The sequence below is a fragment of the Scyliorhinus canicula genome, chromosome 13 (assembly GCF_902713615.1).
Source record: "Scyliorhinus canicula chromosome 13, sScyCan1.1, whole genome shotgun sequence".
Taxonomy (NCBI): domain Eukaryota; kingdom Metazoa; phylum Chordata; class Chondrichthyes; order Carcharhiniformes; family Scyliorhinidae; genus Scyliorhinus; species Scyliorhinus canicula.
This window is the reverse complement of record NC_052158.1, coordinates 119,566,848-119,590,954: the sequence shown is the minus strand read 5'-3', so window position 1 is coordinate 119,590,954 and position 24,107 is coordinate 119,566,848. Positions and strand designations below refer to the sequence as shown.

General features: G+C 48.6%; 1 protein-coding gene across 4 annotated transcripts in view; it reads right to left on the bottom strand.

Annotated features, from left to right (window-relative positions):
* clcn2c (chloride channel 2c) overlaps positions 1-24,107 on the bottom strand; it is a 677,449-nt gene that overhangs the window by 51,818 nt on the left and 601,524 nt on the right. For 3 of the 4 annotated variants that reach the window (XM_038815641.1, XM_038815644.1, XM_038815643.1), the window contains 2 exons: positions 21,744-21,814; positions 19,685-19,738 (listed from right to left, as the gene is read on the bottom strand). In XM_038815641.1, coding sequence (XP_038671569.1) covers positions 19,685-19,738; positions 21,744-21,814 — 125 coding nt within the window. The remainder of the gene's footprint in view (positions 1-19,684; positions 19,739-21,743; positions 21,815-24,107) is intronic. The other variant, XM_038815642.1, reaches the window with a different exon arrangement.

Here is a 24,107-nt window from a genome sequence, read left to right as displayed (position 1 = left end):
TGGAAGTGAGGGCTTAAGTGGTTCGGTGCAGACTCGGTGGGCTGAATGGCCTCCTTCTGCACTGTGTGTTCTATGTTCTATTGCCTTGCTTGTCAGCATCTAGAAAATAGAAGAGGCTCTTCACACTGATTTTGCACCAAAATCATGTACATTCAGAGCGCTTGGCTGTGTGACCTGCTCACTGCTGCCACTTCTGGCCGGAGGACTGCACACAACCGCATTTCCTTCTTAATTAAAAGGGGGCAGCGGCTGCCATTCTCAATAAATATGCTGGTAGTGGCCGTTCGGCTCTTCTCCTGCGATCGGGACCACTGCGGGAATACTACCACCGATCCTGCCGGCCCTCCGACACCCGCCCGCAGCCTGCGACCCGCACTTTGAAAAACCTGATTTAGAAGGACAAGCCAGCAGAGACCCGTGAATCCCACCTGGAGGTTCCCCTTCACGTCACTCGTCATCCTGGCTTGGAAATATATCACCATTCTTTCACTGTCACTGGATCAAAATCCTGGATCTCCCTCCCTAACAGCACAGTGGGTGTACATACACCCCAGGTACTGCAGCTGTTCAAGAAGGCAGCTCATCACCACCTTCTCAAGGGCAACTAGGGATGGGCAATAAATCCTGTTCCAGCCAGTTACGTCCACATTCTATAAATAAATAATGTGTGATTGCATAATCCACTACCGATTCCCTTGGAAACACCTTGCCAAAGGGTTATTTAATCCCAGCTGTCAGCACAAATCCACTCTTCACCTATGATTGGTTTCTGCTTTTCAACTGATGCCAGTGAGAAACAGCATGTTGTCAGCCATTTCCATGAAGTAGTGAAACATCGCTTCAGGACATAATGCTTAAACCCAGCTCTGGAGACATTGATTGCAACTGTCTTCAATTAGCCCTTTAGAACCTATGCTTCAGGGCTATAAACATCCCCAATGCTTAAACCCAACTTTGGAGACATTGATTGCATCTGTCTTCAACTAGCCCTTTAGAACCAATGCTTCAGGGCTATTCCTGTCAAAGAGGAGGAATAAAAATACCATTTACGGAGGCATGTAAAATTTGACCATGATCCAGCCTAATCCAAAAAAAGCAAAACAGAGTAATATATGCATATCAGATTCTGTTAGTTAATTTGGAAAATCCAAACATCTTGTGAAGTTTTTATTCTTTTATAAAGTTGACGTCATTGTCTCATTAACAATTTCGGGTCAGCATGATGGCAGTGGTTAGCACTGCTGCCTCACAGCACCAGGGACCCGGGTTCAATTCCGGTCTTGGGTGGCTGTGTGGAGTTTGCACATTCTTCCCGTGTCTGTATGGTTTTCCTCCTGGTGCTCCGGTTTCTTTCCACAGTCCAAAGACGTGCAAGTTAGGTGGATTGGCCATGCTAAATTGCCCCTTAGTGTCCAGGGTTGTGCAGGTTAGGTTAAGAGGTTATAAGGAATAGGGCGGGGAAGTGGGCTTGGGTGGAGTACTCTTACAGAGGGACGGTGCCGATTTGATGGGCCGAATAGCTTCCTTTTGCACCATCGGGACTGAACACATTTTTACAATTAAAAACAAGCATTACCATTGCATTTTTCTACAACTAAGAAGCGACAGATTGTGGTGATACGGGCCTCGAAGTTAGTTATGCTGTTCCCATTTTTAAGACATCGGAATCAGTGCTTTAGGATTCATTATAGTTAATGCACACCCGTGCCTGTCCCACAATCCCACCATATTGGATTGGACAGCTCTGCTGGCATCCTGAGTGTGCAGCAAAATAATTAAAGAAAATCATTACATTTAAATAAGGTTTCCAAACTGGTTATATTGGTTTGGCGCAACAGCTGATTTAGCATGCGATTAGTTGTTGGGTGAGGTCAATAGTCAGTATGAACCTTATTGGAGTGCTACGTGTCCATTCACTCGAGACAGATTTGTTGCAGTTTTGTTCCCTTGATTTTTTGGGCTATCTTCTGTGTTCCACAAGTGAATTCTGACTTTTGGGAACAACTTTTTGTGCTGGAGCTGGACTGCTTTAGAACCAGTTTATTCTCGCCATGAGTGGCCCGGTAAGTCTGCTTTTGGGGCTGGCAGATGAGGCAGTGGAAAAGACAGGAGATAGGAGGAGCAGCTATCAGAAGAGATAGCACGAGGGCAAGGCACAAGTCTTCAGAGAACACTTCTGCGTCTCAGTATTGAGGAGCACTCGGTGAGATGTCTGCTTTTTACTGAGGAGGCTGCCACAACAGAACCCAAAAAAGGGGCATAAATGCAATGCCTGTAGTTGTCAAGGTCACCACGGACCCTTAACCTTTATACTTAGGATCATTCCAGGCTGCAGTTGGTGACATAAGTGCTGCATGGCACTGTGTCAGGAAGGTGACTGAACCTTGATACAAATGTTATATTCCCCATGGAAGCAGGATGAGACAGAGTTTGGCTTCCCCAGGATCCAACTTTCCATAAGTCTGCACTCGCATTGTTCTCCTTTTCCCCCACAACCATCAGCCTGACATTTATCAATAGAAAGGCACGTCGCTCCCTGAATGTCTTCATCTTCTTGGGCAGTCCCTGTGTCGAAGATGACTTGTTTCCACTCCAGGGAGGTGGTTCTGTGGTGGCTGGATAGTCCAATCCTGGATGCGCAGACTCTCCGTAGCCTATGCAAGTGTGTTTCTCCTCAACAATCCTTTCTATCCTCATTAGCCCAACAGTATCACAATCCTCAACACTACCCTCCTTACCATCCAATTATCTTCTTTTAGCACAACCCCAAGGGCCTTGCCTCAATTCATGAGGAATATGAATACCAAGACCAAATACAGAAAACCAAAACTTAAATTCAAAAGCTCACTTCAGATTGGAATAATAGTTTGAAAAATCTGTCTTGTCTAGGTTCCAGGGCTTGTTTATATGCTTGATTATTATTCAGTACTTCCAAAGTAGTATTGGAGAACTGGCTTGATCTGTAGGTCTTGCAGCTATTGGTGCTAGCTTCAAAGCAAAGAGTTTTTTTTTCTCTCAAGTATTTATCCAATTCTCTTTGTGTGTTATCTAATCTGATTTCAGTTGCGATCCATTCTATATTCTGTTAGAAATTTTGTCTAAAAACACCTAATTTCACTTTCAAGCTTCTAGTAGTAACCCAAAAATATCTTATTCCCAATTAATTGATTACTGTGATTGTCTTACACATTTTACACCCCTGTGTCCTTGTAAAATTCTTAACAATGTCTGGCTATGTATAAATAGAGTCGGCCATTAAGGCACCGATTAGTGAAGACCCAATAGGGAGCTACTGGAGCTATATAAAACAGTAGTTGAAACATAAAATAAGTTTTTGTTTCTACAAACGGTGTGTGGACTCTGCATGGCCTTATAAACTGGCGACAAGGATAAAAACTGGATAATAACTATCGACGCTGCTGAGCCACCTCACAGTCTCTATTGATACAAGTTAGAAATTTTCTTTCATTCTGATTCTTTTCGGACGTTTTGACATGTTTGATACCGAACTGGAAGATTGGAATCAGTACGCACAGAGTACGTTAGTTTTTCTGGGCCAACAACATCGCAGAAAACGACCACCAGTCATTTTGCTCACTGCCTGTGCCGCACACAAGATCGGAGTGATACGGAGCCTTACATACCCACCACGCACAGACACTAAAATGTCCAATGAGCTTGTAGCATTAGTAGGCCAGCACTTTACTCTGGCCCCGTCCGTTACAGTACAGCAGTATCATTTTAACACCGCAGAAAGAACCCTGGATGGGTTTTTGCTGAGGTTATGGAAAATTGCGGAATTCTGTGAATAGGGCACTGACCTATCGGAAATGCTGCGTGACGTCTTGGTTTGTGGCATGAACAATGCGGCCTCTCAGAAGAAACTGGTATTTGAACCTTCCCTGAACGTGCAGGATTCAGATTACGCTGAACTGGGAAAACGCAGAGCGTGTGCTGCAGGATGTGCAGTGGATGGAGGCGAGTGCCCTAGGGTGCACCTCCTGATGCCAAGGGGACCCTTCACATACCGCCACCCTTCCCTGCACAAAGCAGCATAATGGGCCGACCCATTGGCCGAAGGAAGAGTCTTCCCAGTGGGAGACTTCCCCGGAGTCTGCAGAAGAGGAGCCTGGTCAATGTGAGGCTGTGGTCGCCGGCCCTGACATGAGCGCAGGCTGCAAGTGATCCAGAGATCCGGATGCCCCAGTAGAGGTAAACCTCAGCCCAGGGCACACACCTTCCATCTGGATGAACTGGAAGAGGAGGATGACTGCATGCAGTTGCATTGCGTGGCGGTGGGCCGAATGGCCCCCATAAAGATTGCAGTGCAAGTCAATGGGCATTTTCTTGCTATGGAATTGGACATTGGAGCAATGGTCTCCGTGGTCAGATGAACATGTTTTAGGGGGCCTCACGGTAGCATGGTGGTTAGCATCAATGCTTCACAGCTCCAGGGTCCCAGGTTCGATTCCCGGCTGGGTCACTGTCTGTGTGGAGTCTGCACGTCCTCCCCGTGTGTGCGTGGGTTTCCTCCGGGTGCTCCGGTTTCCTCCCACAGTCCAAAGATGTGCGGGTTAGGTGGATTGGCCATGCTAAATTGCCCATAGTGTTAGGTTAATGGGGGGATTGTTGGGTTACGGGTATACGGGTTACGTGGGTTTAAGTAGGGTGATCATTGCTCGGCACAACATCGAGGGCCGAAGGGCCTGTTCTGTGCTGTACTGTTCTATGTTCTATGTTTGACCGAATTAAGCAGGATGTTCAGACTTTGGATTTAACAGATGCCCAGGTCAGACTGGCCACCTACAAGAGTAGATATTGCTGGTACTACTGACCCCGTTGGTCATGGACACCAGTCAGCACGCTTCCCGCTTATTGTGGTAAAAAACAGAGGCCCCAGCCCGTTGGGTCATGATTGGTTGCGCCATCTGTAGCTACAGCAGCAGCACATCCTCCAAATGGGGACCTGAGGCCTGGGCGAGGTACCGTACAAGTACCCCGAAGTGTTTCAACCCGGACTGGGGAAGATCAAAGGGACCACAGCCCACATACAGGCTGACCCTGAACCCCATCTCGGTATTCAGGGGCTCATCCGGCCCCTGTGCTTTGTTGGACAAGGTACAAACTGAACTCAGGTGATTGGAGGCCTTGGATATTATCCGGCCTGTACGGTTCATTGATTAGGCAGTGCTGGTGGTAAGAGTAATGAAGCTGGACAAAACGGTCTGTTTATGCTGGGATTTCAAAGTGACAGTAAACACGGCTTTGTGGTTAGACCGTTACCCCATGCCCTGTATTGAGGATCTCTACGTGAAGCTTGCGGTGGACATTTGTTCATGACGCGTGATATGAGCCATGCATTTTTGCAGCTCGAGCCGGATCTGGCGTCCCGCAAATCTGTTACCATCAATACGTTGAGGGGCCGATACGAGCACAGGCAGTTGCCCTTTGGGGATTCCTCTGCCTGTGCAATATTTCAGCGTGTATTGGAGAACATTCTGCAAGGGCTGCTGCATGTGGCGGTATACTTGGATGATGTGCTGGTCACTGGAGCCTCAGAGCTAGAGCATTTGGACAACCTGGAGGCACTGTTGTAAATATTTTCTCAGGCTGGTGTTCGTCAATGACGAGCGAAGCGTGTTTTCCATGTGAAGGAGGTAGTCCACCTCGGCTATTGTGTGGACCACGAAGGCTTGCACCCAGTCATGGAGAAGGTGCGTGGCATCCAACAGGCCGCCACCCCAACGGACACCACGGAACTTCGCTCTTTCCATAGAATTTACAGCGCAGAAGGCTCTTGAACTCATTAACTATTACGGCAAGTTTATCTTCAATTTTGTTACCACATTGGACCCCTTGCACCTTTTTCTGAAGAAGAATCATGTGTGGGCATGGGGCCAGCTGCAGGAACAGCTTTTCAGCAGGTGAAGCAGTTGTTGGCTTCTGAGTTACTGTCACAACAAGATCAAGCCAAAACTTTGCTCGTCACACGTAATGCTTCCTCCTCTGGGACCGAGGTCATTCTGTCCCACCGGATGGAGAATGGAACGGACCGTCCAATCGCTTATGCCTCCTGTCCATTGGCTGCACCGGAACTGACGTGCGCACAGATCAAGAAGGAAAGTTTAACGGTGGTTTTTGGGGTGAAATGTTTTCACCAAAAAGTCCACAGCTGTCACATTTGCTCGGACCTTTTAAGCAGGATAAGGCGATTCCGCCCATTTCTTCCAACCGGACCCAGTGCTGGCCCCTGTTAGATAGAACAGTACAGCACAGAACAGGCCCTTCGGCCCTCGATGTTGTGCCGAGCAATGGTCACCCTACTCAAACCCACGTATCCACCCTATACCCGTAACCCAACAACCCCCCCCCCTTAACCTTACTTTTCAGGACACTACGGGCAATTTAGCATGGCCAATCCACCTAACCCGCACATCTTTGGACTGTGGGAGGAAACCGGAGCACCCGGAGGAAACTCACGCACACACGGGGAGGATGTGCAGACTCCGCACAGAGTGACCCAGCCGGGAACCGAACCTGGGACCCTGGAGCTGTGAAGCATTTATGCTAACCACCATGCTACCGTGCTGTTATTAGCTGCCCAGGAGTATTTTTTAGTACATAGGTCAGAGATTCAAATCACAAATGCCGACACACTGAGCCATTACCAATTGGCCTCTCACTGACCCCCAGGACGGTTAAGATAGTCGCAACTCTGAATTTCATGGACTCCTTATCTGTCAAGGCATTCCGGATCCGTGAATGGACCGAGACAAATCCGATTTTATCAAAAGCTTGGCACGTGGTGGCATACAGAATGCAGCATCGACAACTTCCAGGCGAGTTACGGGCATTTCATCCAAGATGTCTTATTGAAACTTACTGATGGAACCATCAATTCATCAGACACGTGTTTCCGAAGTGAATCTAGGCTTTAATCGACTTACTTCAGAGCCAGCCTGTTACCTGTTGATGAACTCAAAGTGACCCAGGCTGACTCTGGACACGGATACTTATACAGCTGCACTAGGGGGAGGAGTCGTGGGCGGAACCAAAGGTGGAGCCCAGTACAAGTTCTTCAGTGCTCCCAGCGCTACCCCCCCTAGTGGTAGGATGGCGCTACTGCGCTTACAATCACAGTGTGAATTATTATATACATTCATATATTACATTCACCACATTCACCCCCTGAAAAAAAAAAATCAAGTCCGGCGGGGGTGGTGGTCTAGTCTATAATGTCAGTCTGTCCGGCGGTCGGATTGTCCGCTGAGACCTGTGGAGCACCGGGGTTGCAGCCTCTTGCGGTGGCTGGATGGGTATTGTATGCTGGGGTACGATGGCAGACTCCAGGGAGGGTTGTATCCAAGCTTCATACTCTCCTGGTTCGACCGGGGGCGCTGGGGGCTGGCCGGCGCGGGACTGGTGGAGCGAGCTCATGGACTCGGGAGCGCAAAGGGGCGGCAGCATGGGGTGTAGGATGAGAGGTCCTTCTGTGGGGGCAGAGGGGGCGCTGGATCCGGCGGGTGCCAGATCCCGGAGGGATACCGTGTCCTGACGGCCGTCAGGGAACTCTACGAATGCGTACTGGGGGTTGCAGTGGAGCAGGCGCACCTTCTCAACAAGGGGGTCAGTTTTGTGCCCCCTGATGTGTTTCCTCAGGCGTACGGGGCCCGGCGTCCTCAGCCATGCCGGAAGTGAGACCCCCGTGGTAGTGCCCCTGGAAAAAGTGAAGAGCCTCTCGTGAGGGGTCTGGTTGGTCGCCGTACACAAGAGGGACCTAATGGCGTGGAGCGCATCTGGGAGGACGTCCTGCCACTGGGAGACTTGGAGCTTTCTAGACCGGAGGGTCAGTAGGACGGTCTTCCAGACCGTCGCGTTCTCCCTTTCCACCTACCCGTTCCCCCTGGGGTTGTAGCTGGTAGTCCTGCTCGAGGCAATGCCCTTTTCGAGCAGGTACTGACGCAGCTCGTCGCTAATGAAGGACGAACCCCGGTCGCTGTGCACGTAGCTGGGGAAACCAAACAAAGTGAATATGCTATGCAGGCCCTAATGACTGTGTGGGGGGTCATGTCGGGGCACGGGATAGCGAATGGAAAACGGGAGAACTCGTCTACGACGTTTAAGAAGTAGATGTTCTTGTTAGTTGAGGGGAGTGGCCCTTTGAAATCGATCGCAAGGCGTTCAAAGGGCCTAGAAGCCTTGACCAGGTGGGCCCTGTCTGGTCTATAGAAGTGCGGTTTGCACTCCGCACAGATTGGGCAGTCCCTGGTGAGCGCTTTTACCTCCTCGTTGGAGAAAGGCAGGTTTCGGGCCCTGATGTAGTGGGCGAGCCGGGTGACCCCCGGTGGCAGAAGTAATTGTAGATACTTTTTAATCGGTCTATCTGCGCGCTGGCGCATGTCCCGCGGGATAGGGCATCCGGAGGCTCGTTGAGCTTCCCGGGTCGATATTTGATATCGTAATTGTAGGTGGAGAGTTCGATCCTCCACCTCAGAATTTTATCGTTTTTTTATTTTGCCCCTTTGCGAGGTGTCGAACATGAAGGCAACCGATCTTTGGTCGGTGATGAGGGTGAACCTCCTACCTGCGAGGTAGTCCCTCCAGTGACGGATAGCCTCCACAATGGCTTGTGCTTCTTTCTCGACTGAGGTGTGTCGGAGTTCTGAAGCGGAGAGGGTACGGGAAAAAAATGCAACGGTCTCCCTGCCTGGTTTAACGTGGCTGCAAGAGCTACCTCTGAGGCGTCGCTCTCTACCTGGAATGGGGTGGATTTATCCACCGCCCGCATGACCGCTTTGGTGATGTCCTCCTTGATGCCGTCGAAGGCCTGGCGTGCCCTGGCTGACAGAGGAAATCGTGTGGCCCTAAAGAGTGGGCGGGCTTTGTCCGCATATTGAGGGACCCACTGGGCGTAGGAAGAGAAAAATCCCAAGCACCGTTTGAGAGCCTTGGGACAATGAGGGGGAGGGAGTTCTAAGAGAGGGCGCATACGGTCCGGGTCGGGGCCCAGGACTCCGTTTTCCACGACATAGCCGAGGATGGCTAGCCTGGATGTGCGGAAAACACATTTCTCCTTGTTGTACGTTAGGTTGAGTTTCTGTGCCTTCTGGAGAAAACGGTGGAGGTTGGCGTCGTGGTCCTGCTGGTCATAGCCGCAGATGGTGACATTGCCCAAGTACGGAAAAGTGGCCCGCAGCCCGTACTGGTCCACCATTCGGTCCATTGCTCGTTGGAACACCGAGACCCCATTAGTGACGCCAAAGGGGACCCGGAGGAAATGGAAGAGGCGGCCATCAGCCTCGAATGCCGTGTAGTGGTGGTCCTCCGGGCGGATTGGGAGCTGGTGGTATGCAGACTTCAGATCCACCGTGGAGAAAAGCCGATACTGGGTGATCTGATTTACCATGTCTGCAATCCTGGGGAGGGGATACGTGTCGAGGAGCGTAAATCTATTTATAGTCTGACTGTAGTCGACCACCATACGGAATTTTTCCCCGGCCATAACGACCACCACCTGAGCTCTCCCAGGGACTATTGCTGGCCTCAGTTGATGCTGAAGGACTTCCACAACGGACATCCAGGCATGTCCAAGATGCAAATGCTGGCACAAAGTTATGTATGATGGCAGAGTCGAAATGCGGACATTGAGAAAATGGCCCAACGATGCTCTGTATGTCGGGAGCATCAGAAGCTCCCACTGGCCACGCCCCTACATCATTGGGAATGTCCAGGACGGCCATGGGCACGGTTACATGTCAACTTTGCCAGTCGTTTTCAGGAATCCATGACCCTCAAGAATTCACGCCCATTCACAGTGGCTAGAGGTGCGCAGGATGGCGGCGATCAAAATCTGAGCAACCATAGAGAAGTTACGTAAATCACTTTGCATGCACGGCATACCAGATGCCACAGATAATCATGATGTGGAGATGCCGGCGTTGGACTGGGGTGACCACAGTAGGAAGTCTTACAACACCAGGTTAAAGTCCAACAGGTTTGTTTCCAATCACTAGCTAGTGAAAGCTAGTGATTGGAAACAAATCTGTTGGACTTTAACCTAGTGTCACAGATAATTGCAATATGTTTACGAGTGAGGAGCTCACCGGGGTTTCTGAAAGCAAATAGGGTGCAGCATATACAAACCACCCAGCTTCTAATGGCCTGGTGGAGCATGCGGTGCAAACATTTAAGCGGGGCCTTACAAAAACAGTCTTCTGGATCGATGGACACTAGGCTGGCTCGTTTCTTGTTTTGCTTCAGGACCATGCTGCATGCAGCAACTGGAGTGACACCTGGTGAAATGCTGATGGGCCGGAGACTTCGTACACACCTTATATTTTGATTTTTGCAGATATAGGCGCAAATGTGCGCCACAACCAGGAGTAGCAAGGGCCTTGCCCCATTTGACGTTGACTATCCAGGCCTTTTGTACCAGCTGACTTTGTGTTTGTTCTAAACTTTGCTGACGGCACCCAGTGGGCCTCCGGCATTAACCTTCACCAAACAAGGCGCGTTTCTTACCAGCTGCAAGCCCAAGATTGAATGAGGCAACAGCACCTTGATCACATTAAGGTTAGGCTGGTGACCTTTTCTTCGGCGCCTTCCTCGTTCTCGGAAACTTCTTCTCAAATCGCATTTGTTGCCTGATCAGGCCAGGATGGAACCCAAGTGGGTCACGACGCTGACATGACTGAGGTCGTCAACTTGGACTCGGAGATGTAAACGTAGATAGCCTCCGAAGGGAAGCCTTTAGAACCGCAGCCTTAGGAATTGCAGCCATCGTGATGTTCATGTCAGAAACAGCATTCATACCAAGAGCTGTACACCTCAGAGCCCCCAACGGGGAAGGCTGGGATGAACCGGTTTCTTGACGGACTGGACATACCAGTTGTGGGAGAGGGCAGAAAACGGGATCTGGAAGCACCACTAGCACTGGGAGAGATCATGGACAGCATTAGCTCCATGCAGGCGGGGAAGGCGCCGGGACCGGACGGATTCCCGGCGGACTTCTACAAAAAATTTGCGACAGCGCTGGCCCCGCACATGCGGGAGATGTTCACAGACTCGCTAGCTAGGGGCACATTGCCACCCACGTTAGCACAGGCCTCAATCTCGCTGATACCTAAGAAAGACAAAGACCCAACGGAATGTGGGTCATACAGACCCATATCTCTGCTGAATGCAGACGCCAAAATACTGGCCAAAATCCTAGCCAAGAGGCTAGAAGACTGTGTACCTGAGGTGGTCACAGAGGACCAGACGGGCTTTGTCAAAGGTAGACAGCTTACCGCGAACATCAGGCGCCTGCTGAACGTGATAATGACCCCCTCCGGGGAGAGAACACAAGAGGTGATCGTCTCCCTGGACGCAGAAAAGGCCTTCGACAGAGTCGAGTGGAAATACCTCATAGAGGTACTGGAGCGGTTCGGGCTTGGAACAGGGTTCACCGCTTGGGTAAAGCTCCTGTACAACGCTCCCATGGCGAGTGTACAGACCAACAATACCAACTCCCAATACTTCCAGCTGCACAGGGGCACCAGACAAGGATGCCCACTGTCCCCGCTGCTGTTCGCACTAGCAATTGAACCGCTAGCAATCGCGCTCAGGGCAGCAAAAAATTGGAGGGGGATCCGAAGGGGAGGTAGAGAGCACAGAGTCTCACTCTATGCGGATGATATGCTCCTCTATATCTCGGACCCACAAAGCAGCATGGACGGAATCATCGCGCTCCTGAAAGAGTTTGGAGCCTTCTCGGGCTACAAACTCAACATGAGCAAAAGTGAGATCTTCCCAGTACACCCGCAAGGGGGGGGGGGGGGGGGGGGGGCAGCACTAAAGGGGCTGCCGTTCAATCAAGCCCGACATAAATTCCGCTACCTGGGGATCCAAATAGCCCATGACTGGAAAGGGATCCACAAATGGAACCTCACCAGCCTGACGGAGGAAGTTAAAAAGGACCTGCAAAGATGGAACACACTCCCGCTCTCCCTCGCGGGGAGAGTTCAGACGATCAAAATGAACGTACTGCCCAGGTTCCTCTTCCTGTTTAGATCCATTCCGATCTACATCCCCAAGGCCTTTTTCAAAGCGCTGGACAAACTCATCATGGCGTTCGTATGGGGGGGTAAAAATGCTAGGATCCCAAAGAAGGTCTTACAAAAAACAAAAACCAGGGGAGGGCTAGCCCTCCCGAATCTACAATTCTACCACTGGGCAGCAACAGCCGAGCGAGTAAGGGGATGGATCCAGGAGCCAGAGGCTGAGTGGGTGCGTGCGGAGGAGGCCTCCTGCATGGGAACCTCCCTCCGGGCCCTCGCCACGGCAGCACTCCCATCCCCACCCAAAAAACACTCCAGCAGCCCAGTGGTGACAGCCACCCTCCAATCCTGGAACCAACTGCGGCAGCAACTTGGCCTGACCAAAATGTCGAACAGGGCTCCCATCTGCAACAACCATAGGTTCACACCAGCACTGACTGACGCCACCTTCAAAAGGTGGAGGCAGGACGGGGGGACACTGACAGTCAGGGACCTATACACGGACGACAGGATCGCAACACTGGACGAACTGACAGAGAAATTTCAGCTAGCTGGGGGGAACGAGCTACGGTACCTGCAGCTCAAAAACTTCCTACGAAAGGAGACAAGGACGTACCCACAACCGCCACGACAGACACTACTGGAAGACCTACTGGACGCAAGTATCCTAGAGAAAGGGAACTGTAGTGACATGTATGACCGACTGGTAGATAGGGACGACACCGTACTGGACGCAACAAGAAGGAAATGGGAGGACGACCTGGGGATGGAGATAGGGTGGGGACTCTGGAGCGAAGCACTGCATAGGGTCAACTCCACCTCCACGTGCGCAAGGCTCAGCCTGACGCAACTAAAAGTGGTACATAGAGCCCACTTAACAAGAACCCGTATGAGTAGGTTCTTCCCGGAGGTGGAAGACAGATGTGAACGGTGCCAAAGAGGCCCGGCCAACCACGCCCACATGTTCTGGTCTTGCCCCAGACTCGTGGAGTACTGGACAGCCTTCTTCGAGGTTATGTCCAAAGTGGTGGGAGTGAGGGTGGAGCCATGCCCGATAGTGGCGGTCTTCGGGGTTTCAGAACAGCCAGATCTATTCCTGGGGAGGAGGGCGGACGCCCTTGCCTTTGCCTCCCTGATCGCCCGCCGTAGAATCCTGTTTGGCTGGCGGTCAGCAGCACCGCCCAGAGCTGCGGACTGGCTGTCCGACCTCTCGGAATCTCTCCAAATGGAGAAAATCAAATTTGCCATCCGAGGGTCGGACGACGGCTTCCACAGAACGTGGGAGCCATTCATGCAACTGTTCCGGGACCTATTTGTGGCCAACGTACAAGAGGAAGAATAGTCGGGGGAAGGTAGCGGGAGGGGGGGGGGGCTACAGGTTCGGTACGGGGGTTCGATGGCTAGCTAAGGCCCAAAACCAAACTAAATAAACATGTTGAGGGGGGGGGGGGGGGGGCGGGCGCAGTTACTACTACGAAGATGCTTACCTGTAAATATGTATGTTAATTTTTGCGTGTTTGTTTGTTTTTTTTTTGTTCTTTTTCTCTCCTAACAATTTGTAATTTGTTCAATATAAAATATGAAAACTGAATAAAAACATTTATAAAAAAAAAAAGAAACAGCATTCACCTTCCAGATACACACCGCCCAACCCACAACTCAGGTGTACGACACCCAGAGAATCCAGTGCCCTCCTTCACCACAGTCTTCAGGGAATTCTTCAAACTTTGTGAGGGGAGGCATGTTATAACCCACACAAGTCTTACAGGGTGGGAACTGTGGTGGTATGACTAGGAGGTTTACGGTACCTCAGAGTAGTGCTGCCAATGGTGCAGAGGACTCGCTGCCCATTGGCTCAGGCAGGTCATGTGTCTCTCTCTGCCAATTGGCTGAGGTCAGTCATGTGACTGCTCGCCGATTGGCCGAGAGGCCGGTAGCCCCTCCTACGAGGCGGGGTATAAGAACCCGTAGCAGCCGGCAGTCGGCCTTTCTCTGTAAGTCGACTGCGGGCACACAGCTAGTTCATTAAAGCCTGATATTTAGAAATTCTTCACGACTCGAGTCCAATTGATGGTGCATCAATTTAATGAACTAGAATTTGGAAATGGAGCTTCGGATCAAACCAGACTGCCTCCGCATCAGCCCGCATGCTACAAACGCGTTAGCAACTTTTAAACATTGGCTGGCGTGCCTCAATAGTTACCTCACCACGACAGACAATCAACCAACAAAGGAGCAGAAACTCCACATCCTCCACTTGTGCGTGGACACCGGCGTTTATTCGATGATAGAGGATGAACAGGACAATGACGCAGCCATGGATCTCCTGAAAGGACATTTTCTCAGGCCTGTAAACCACGTCTACGCGCGGCACCTCCTGGCAACAAGGCAACAGTTCCCCGGTGAGTCCCCTGATGAGTTTTATCGGGCCCTCATTGTCCTGGGGAGAAAGTGCGCCTGCCCGCAAGTTACAGCGGCGGAGCACACTGAACTGCTAATCAGGGATGCCTTTGTCGCGGGCATGCAATCTCTCAGATATGCCAGCGGCTCCTAGAGAAGGACACTTTGAGCCTCATTGAGGCACGGACCCTTGTAACCTCCCTGGAGATTGCCGACCGAAACACCCGTGCATATGCCCCCGGCCGCGCGGCGATCCCTTGGGCAACTTGGCACACACCTCCCCTCACCCCCGCCGATTCCGACACCCCCCAGGCCTGCGCTGCGGGACGCCCCGATAAGCCCACGTTGCCAGGTCAAGCACCCCCACCCGCGCTGTCCGGCCTGCTCCGCAGTCTGCAAGAGCTGCGGTAAAAAGGGCCACTACTCCGTGGTCTGCCAGTCCAGGTCGGTTGCTGCTGTTCCGCGCAGCGACCGCGGATCCCCCCCCCCCCCAAGGCCCCGGGCGGCCCACAGGCCTCTCTGCCCCCGCACCCAGCCACCACGAGTGACCCACGGACGCTGCCATTTTGGGGCCCTGACGCCACGTGTGGGCCCCAGGCGCCGCCATTTTGGGCCCCGGCTCCACGTGCGAGCCACAGGCACTACCATTTTGGGGCCCCGACTCCACGTGCGGGCCCCGGGCGCTGCCATTTTGGGGCCCCGACTCCACGTGTGGCTGACGGACGCCGCCATCTTGGGTCAGCACGGAGGACCCCACCAGTGAATACTCCATGGGAGAAGACGACTCAGCGCTCCTGCCACGACTCGCTGCTGTGACACTGGACCAATCGCGGCCCCGCACGCTCTCCACGGCGACTACGCAAATCCTCCTAAACGAACACGAGCTGCCTACTAGACTCCGGGAGCACAGAGAGTTTTGTCCACCCTGACACGGAAGTCGTCCTCAGGATCCCCGCTCCCGACCTGGCTGGCCACCCCCGGGCCCATCTTGCTCCGGAAGCATGTGCGGGTGGACAAGTCCGACCCGTTGATTGAACGAGTCCAGTTACTCCACGCTAACCCGCAGTACGCATACGTGGAGTATCCCGACGTGCGGCAGGACATTGTCTCCCTTCGGGACCTGGCACCCGCCGACGTGCGGCCACAACCCCCCGCACCAACACCCCCCCTAGTCCCAACCCCCCCCCCCCCGGCGCCCCCGTAACCCAGCGCACAGGAACCCTCTCCCCCGGCCAGAGCTTCGCTAGCACCGACTAGGGGTACGGACACAGGACCACGACCGCCGCTCCCGGACGACCACTACTCCAACGTCACCGGCGCCATTGCGCAGATCCAGCAGGACATTGAAGGCACCCGTCAGACTGATCGAGTCGATTTGATGTTCACTGGACTTTTTGTTAGACTCTTCGTGTTGTTCAGCGTTCCCTTGTACACTGTTGCATCTCCCTTTTTGTTTTTTTTTGCTTGTTTGTTCCTCGATTGTTCATAAGTGCATTGTGCGCGGTATTGTTCTTTTGTACATTCGTCGCGGGCCAGTGGGCAGCCACCAGACATCTCGGTACACCTCGTTCTCTCTAGTCATACTACCAGTTCGACATCCCCCCCCCCCCTTTTCTCCTCTCCTCGCCTCTCTCCCCCTCCCCCCCGGCTTCTTTCTCCACAAGGGGTGAATGTGGTGGTATGACTAGGAGGTTTATGGTACCTCAGAGTAGTGCTGTCATGGGTGCAGAGGACTCGCTGCCCATTGGCTCAGGCAGGTCATGTGTCTCTCTGCCAATTGGCTGAGGTCAATCATGTGACTGCTCGCCGATTGGCCGGTAGCCCCTCCTACGAGGCGGGGTATAAGAACCCGTAGCAGCCGGCAGTCGGCCTTTCTCTGTAAGTCGACTGCCGGGCACACAACTAGTTCATTAAAGCCTGATATTTGGAACTTCTTCACGACTCGAGTCCAATTGATGGTGCATCAGGAACTATAAACTACCCCGTTGACCTTGCAGAATACGAACTCCCTCGATCAGGAGGACCTCTGACAATGTCTGGCTATGTATAAATTGAGTCGGCCAGTAAGGCACTGACTAGGTAGACCCAGTCAGGAGCTACTGGAGCTGTGCATAATAGTAATTGTAAAATAAAGTAAGTCTTCACTTTCACAAGCCATGTGTGGACTCCCCATGGGCTTGTAGAACTGTTTTTTCCCCATTGTGTCTCAATCACTGCTACATGGGGATTTTATATGGTCATGGTTGGAAGTCACAAAGTAATGGCTTAAATGTTGGAGCTCTCTCTCTCTGGTTCACCATGGCTAGGAGCGTTTGTTGCATTTTTCCATTCCTGATTTGACCCCAGCAAATGTACATTGCTGCTTCCTCCGTCTCTGCAAATTCCCTTCTAAAAGTGGGTGCACAAAATTACAGACAATTTCCTGCTGTGGCAGAGCTAACACGGAGAATAGATTCAACACTGCCTTGGTATTGATTGTCTCTGTGTATAAAGGGAAGGGTTAGAATCCAAAAACATAAACACAACAGCGAGTAACAAATTAAAGCTCCCAACCATTGCAGTTGTGATTGAAACCCAGCCCTTGTAGATAGTCAGACTCTTCGAGCTGTTGGTAGGGAAGTTAAATGGGAGTATTGTGTAACACAGGGAACACTCTGGCAAGATAACATGGATAAATCTAATCCACCTGAAGCAAACTTCGCGGCCAATCAAAGCGCCACAGGTGAGTCTGCAGTCCAGACAATTCAGTTTCTGTGCTCCAGGACAAAACACGAGTTGACAGAAAGCAGTAAAATAAGAAAATGAGCATTGTCAATACAACAACTACCTAGAGCATTATAAAACATGACATGACATCGCACCACATTGAGGAATATTTGCTTAGATGACCAAACACTCAGTCAAGCAGGAATATTTTAAGGCCTTAAAAGAGGAAAGTCTGGTAGAGGGGTGGAGAGGTGTAGGGAAGGCAATTGAAGGCACGACTAGCAATGGTGGAGTAATTAAAATCAGGAATGGTCAGATTTAGAGCAGCATAGATATCTCGGAGTATTGTGGGGTGGGTGGGGCTAGAGGTGGGGTGGGCTGAGGCCATGGAGGGACCTGAAAACAAGGATGTATATTTTAAAAATTACTTTTTATGGCTGGGGGCCAATGTAGGTCAGTAAACACAGGGTGGAAGGCCAATGGGGCTTGGATCGCATTATGCCACAGGCAACAGAACTTTGGTTGGCCTCCAGTGTATAGAGGGTAGAATGTGGTCGGTCAGCCAGGATTGCATTGGAATAGTCAAGTCTAGAGATAACAAAGCTATGAATGAGACTTTGGCAGCAGGTGAGAGAAGGCAGGGTTGAAGCTGGTCAATGTTACAATGGTAGAAATAGGAAATCTTGGTGAAGGGGTGAATTTGTGGTCGAAAGCTCCTCTTGGGGTCAAATATGGCACCAAAATTGTGAATAGGCTGGTTTAATGTCAGACTGTTGCCAGGGAGAGGGATACAGTCTATAGCACAGGAACAGAGTTTGGAGCAGGGAACAAAACCAATGGTTCCAGTCTTTCCAATATTTAATTGGAGGAAGTTTCTGTTGATCCAGCACCGAATGTCAGACAAGCAGACTGCTAATTTAACAACAGTGGAGGAGTCAAGAGAGGTTGTGGGAGAAACATAGAAAATAGAAGGAGGACCTTCGAGCCTACTCCGCCATTCATTAGGATCAAGGCTGATCATCAAGTTCAATACCTTGATCCCGCCTTCCCCCCCATATCCCTTTAGCCCCAACAGGTAGATCTAATTCCTTCTTGAAATTACACAACGTTTTGGCCTCTCTTGAAGTTACACAACTTTTGACCTCATTGGAAATTCAGTTGTGTACATGTAAAAACTGACACTGTTTTTGAATGATATTACGGAGGGGCAGCATGTAGATGAGAAATTGGAGGGGGCATAAGATGGATCCTTGGGGGAGACCAGAGGTAACGGTTCGAGAGCAGGAAGAGAAGCAATTGCAATACACCCATAACACAAATAATTCAGGCATTCTGCATGATTTCGTCCGTCAAATACATCAAAGTCAAATAGAATCAAAGCAAGTTAGTTGCTATGTGAATATATGATTCAAAAACAATCAGATACAACTAGGTCAGATCAAAAAAAAAGACAAATCATGGTCGAAACTGGTCAGATTTTTAGAATCAGCTGCATTTGCTCACACATTAATTGGTTGTTTTATTTATTTGAAATGGAATCATCAGCATTTCAACCATCAGCACTAATGATGACAGCAGCTAGCTCGAGTGCTAATGCTGCCACAGCTCGAATTCAGCCATGGATAATTCTTTTTGAAGGTCTTACAGTGCTGAATAGCATCTCCTCTCTTAATGAAGTGCTGTTGCAGCACTGTACCAAATGTATTTCAGTATGAAAATGATTTTCATGTATGTAAGTATTTATTGAAATGGTTATCCCTTGAGCTCTAAAGAGAATCTTTTTGTGATCGGTACAAATATTCAATCCAATTAGGTGCCCTTCCACCTTTATTGAAATACATAATGCACCATTACACCTGGGGCTGATGTAGCTTGGCAAATCTGACAACCTACTTCAATGTGGTCTATAACCATTGTTGCATTTGAAGATTGTGAGTGACTGGCATTTTCAGAGATTGTGGAGGTGTTTTCCGGTATTTGTAGCTGTTTTGTTAGATTTCGGAAGGTGAGACATTTTTTAACCTTCCTTTTCTAAACACTGGTTTTTAATGCATGAAGTCAATTTTTTTTTTAAAAAAGGAGAAATAACTACATTAGGTATAAATTGACCACAAGTGCATCGAACTTGGTGCAAATGATTTGATTAGTCGGAGTAGAATTGATTCACATGGTTCCTTGCTTAAACTGATTTTTCATAAACTAGTAAGCCCCCTTGATTGAAAGCAAACTCATTATGAAAATGAGAAGCTTGCCGAAGAATTAGTCATAAAAATATTTACAGAATGTTTTGCAGGTTGACCAGGTTCTGCATTAACTGCAAACTGCATCACTATATCAGAAAACAAATATCCAGAAACTGCCACTAATGTTGTGACTTAATTGCACGGCTAGGTCTCCTCATCTCCCTTTTGAGCTCAAAGGATGACATTGAAATGATTTTGCATGATACTCTGAGCAAAGAAATTTGGATTAATTTTGATTAGACAATGCGGTTATATATTGATGATAATGGTTTGACCGCATGTCATTTCCTCACTTACCACTATAGATATTCGCACACGTTTCGACTTTTTGTACTCTGACATTGCCTGATTCTTTGATAGAAAGATAGGATAATGTAGGTTATACATCTTATGTCACACCATCCAGGGGAGAAGCCTTACATCTGCTTAAAACCTGCTGCAACATTTTTCGGTCAAGAGAATTTTTCTTAAAGAGAACCATTTCCTAAAAAGAATACCTACCAATCATAATTTCTTTACTTTATTTAAACTAATGTCCCCTAACCCTGCCCCCCCCCCCCCCCCCCCCGCCCAGTATTTTGTAATGATGCACTTTGCTGAACATCTCACGTCACTGGAGGTTATGGCACAATAAGACAGCGTGCCACAACAGGATCTTTCAGCTTTTCTGCTACAATTTATGCAAGATGACAGAAATGATACAAATATAGCAGCAGAGAAGATATATTACATAATAAAAACACAGTACATCACATGAGGAGGAGTGAAGCTAGCTTTTTACTTGTCATTCAATAACTGCTGTCACAGAATGGAAAGCAGCATGACTTTATGCAGGCAGCACGTTAATTCACAGTATTTCCTGCACTTCCCTAATTCTTCATATCGGGGGAAGAACTTAAAGCAAAGTCAGATGAAACGTGGGTCACACATATTCATTAGAAATTTGTTAAACTGTGATCTCAATATCTCAACCTTTTAATAGCAATCCTCTTACTCCAGTAACTTGCATCACTTTATTTGTGGATAAAAGGAAAGACTGCTCAATTCATGAAGTACCACTCCAAAATAGAGTTACTGGAATAGAAATTGGTTATGTTTTGTGTCTGTTGTTTGTGTCCATACAAATGTAATCCTTGCCACCCCCTGCCACACCCCTCCCCCCTCCCCATTCTGAATATCTACCTCTAGTCTTGCAAAACTGACATGAACAAGAATAGAAAAAAAAACCCCTCTGGATGATTTATTCTCCATCGACTTCAGAACAATGCATATCATTCATTTTCAGTATGATGAGGAGAGCATCATTCAGCAATCTGACTTAGCTCTCAACACGTCCAAGATCATTAATCAACTCTACAGCCATTGGAGAATTTAAAGATACACAGGTTACCTGACAAGTTAAGCATAAATTAAATGTAACGGCAAACTTACAAGTTGAGTTAGAAGTGTTTGAATATTTCCAAAACACGAAACGGTACATGGTTGCAGTGTTGTATTTATTAAGTATCCACAATCTCATTCATAATTCCAGTCCCCCAAAGAGAAGTTAACTAGCATCGCGATGTGATTGACCTCTTAGTTATCATTTGATGTCTACAATGTTAGAGATGAACTTGAGAAGGCACTACAGTTCATTTGCTGCAATTCTGTTGAGAAGTTTGTCGTACACACTTCAATTTATGGTTGAGATACATTGATGTTAATTTATAAGCTACAATTAATGCTTACTATGTCCTAACATTTTTAAAATGTTTTTATTATTATAAATTTAGAGTACCCAATTATTTTTTCCAATTAAGGGGCAATTTAGCGTGGCCAATCCACCTACCCTGCACATCTTTTGGGTTGTGGGGGTGAAACCCACGCAAACACGGGAAGAATGTGCAAACTCCACAGGGACAGTGACCCAGGGATGGGATTCTAACTTGGGTCCTCAGCGCCGTAGGCAGCAATGCTAACCACTGTGCCACTGTGCTGCCCTAACTATGTCCTAACATAATTTCAAATGATCAGTTAAAGGGTTTCATCATGAACTGGCCAAGTGACAGCAAAAATCCCCCACATGGATCACCAAATCCTGTTAAATATAAGGGAAAGCACCAGTAAAATTTGTAGCAAAGCTTACATCAAGAGGGGAGGCACAAGGCTTTGCTTAAAGCTCATTTTATCCTGGAAACCATTTTCATTGTTGGTGGAAAAAAATACAGCCTTTTCAAAAAGAGATTGGTGGATGAAGTCTACTTGAGACACCTGCAGAGATACTATCCAGAATCTCAAAGAGGTATATGTGCTCTGAATAACTAACAAAACTAGCAGGATTGAACATGCAGCTACAGATGATGATGGAGACACCTACCTCTCCTGGTTCATCCATTGGGTTCACACAGAACAGGCTTTTCAGTGCAATTCCTGTTTGATCCAGGGGACCTGAAGAAATGAAATCCACATTATAAATTACACTGTGAATACTGCAACTACCTCTTTCTTTAAATTTGCATTTGTTCATATTTTCATGGAAAGCCAGTGGGTAAATCAAATCCTCCATTTTAACTGGTTCAGTTATGCTGGAACTGTATAGATCATTGGTTAGGCCACAGCTAGAGTATTGTGCACAGTTCTGGAATCCACATTACAGCAGAGTTGTGATAGCACTGGAAAGGGTGCAGAGGAGATTTACCATAATGTTGCCTGGGCTGGAGAGTTTTAGTTATGAAGAGAGATTGGATACATTGGGGCTGTTTTCCTTGGAGCAGAAGAAATTGAGGGGGGACATGATTGAGATGTATAAAATTAGGAGGGGCACAGATAGAGTAGACAGGAAGAAACCTTGCCCCTTGGTGGAGGGATCAATGATCAGGGGGCATAGATTTTAAGGTAAAGGTAGACGGTTTAGAGGGGATGTGAGGAAAGACCTTCTTACTCAGAGGATGGTGGGAATCTGGAACTCACTACCTGAAAGGGTGGTGGAGGCAGAGACCCTCATAACATTTAAGAAGTATTTAGATGTGCACTTGCAGTGCCAAAGCATACAAGGCTATGGACCAAGTGCTGGAAAATGGGATTAAAATACTTAGATGGGTTGCTTTTAACCGGCACTGATGTGATGGGCCGAAGGGCCTTTTCTGTGCTGTAGACGTCCATGATTCTACCCACGTTCACCAGTCAGGCATTCAGGTTAGAAAACCCGCTGCAAGGGGCGGCAGTGTGGCGCAGTGGTTAGCACTGCTGCCTCATGGTGCCGGGACCTGGGTTCGATCCCGGCCTCGGGTCACTGTCCGTGTGGGGTTTTCGCATTCTTCCCGTGTCTGTGTGGGTCTCACCCCACAACCCATAAATGTGCAGGGCAGGTGGATTGGCCACGCTAAATTGTCCCTTAAAAGTAAAGAAAATTAAATCCCCCTGCATGCTTAACAATGGATCAAACAAATGTTTTCATACTGATACTGAATGCAGTGTACGTACATCCCTACAAAGACAACAGTCTACCATTATTACATTCAAGGTTATGTGAAAACAAAGCAGGAAATCTAGTTTAGTCTCGTCAGTTATCAACCTCTGCACAGATGATACTATTGAACAAAACATTCATTGCTGCAGATAGCTTTATCTTAAAATCAAGCCCTAAGACAATGAAATTAACCCTGAGCAGAATTAAAACTGAGTGCTTTTAAACAATCTTTGAAAGTAACCAACGGGAATTCACAATGACTGATGGCAACAGGAAGCAAGTTCAGTGGAGCCATTTTCTACAAAATGATTGAAAGTGTGGATCAATGTTCTCAGCAGCATCTTCTACCCAAGCCAAGATTTGATGACCTCATTCAGACATCTAATTTTGCTTTCTCAGGATGAATCTCTGGCTTGTGTTATGGCAATAGATATGTAAGTGCCAGACTGCCCAAATCCCAAAGGGAAAATTGGAACAAGCTACCACAACAGTTTGCAATTTCTATATTATGAGGAGTTATCTAAAGTCAAGTGAAGTGCAGACCACTTGTGATGATTTGAATATTAAATTTAAACATTTACTAAAAGTAAAGAAAAAAGAAAATAACATTAAAGATATAAGAACACATTTACACGTTTAACAGTACTTTGCAAACATTTCCGAAATTTATTGTATTAAATAAAGACAGACATAAAACCCTCTTTTGATGGCAACAGTCCTTATAGATTTTCTAATCTATGAGCCTGCAGCAACATTACCTGCAAAATGCCTTGCTGCTTCTAGGGGAAATCCCACACTGGCTCTTCTCTCCAAGGGTGGCAGTAAAACTGGTGTTCAGCGTTTTGGCTTCCACATACACTGTCTTGGTCAATATCACACAGTCATACACAACAGCCTTCAATCTCACTTTGAATATGTGTTTTGTTTTTGACCTTCCACTTTATTGTTTCTGTATTCCTTTTAGAAGGTTAAAATTAAATCAAATCATTTACAGGATGTGGGCGTCACTGGTTAGGCCAGCATTTATTGCCCATCCCAGGTTGCCCTTCAGAAGGTGGCGATGAGTTGCCTTCTTGAACCGCTACAGTCCTTGATGTGTAGGTACACCCACTGTGCTGTGAGGGAGTGAGTTCCAGGATGCTGCCCCAATGACAGTGAAGGAACGGTGATACACTTCCAAGTCAGGGTGGTGAGTGACCTGGAGGGGAAACTCCAGGTGGTGGGATTTCCAGGTATATTCTGCTCTTATCCTTCTAGATGGCAGTGGACGTG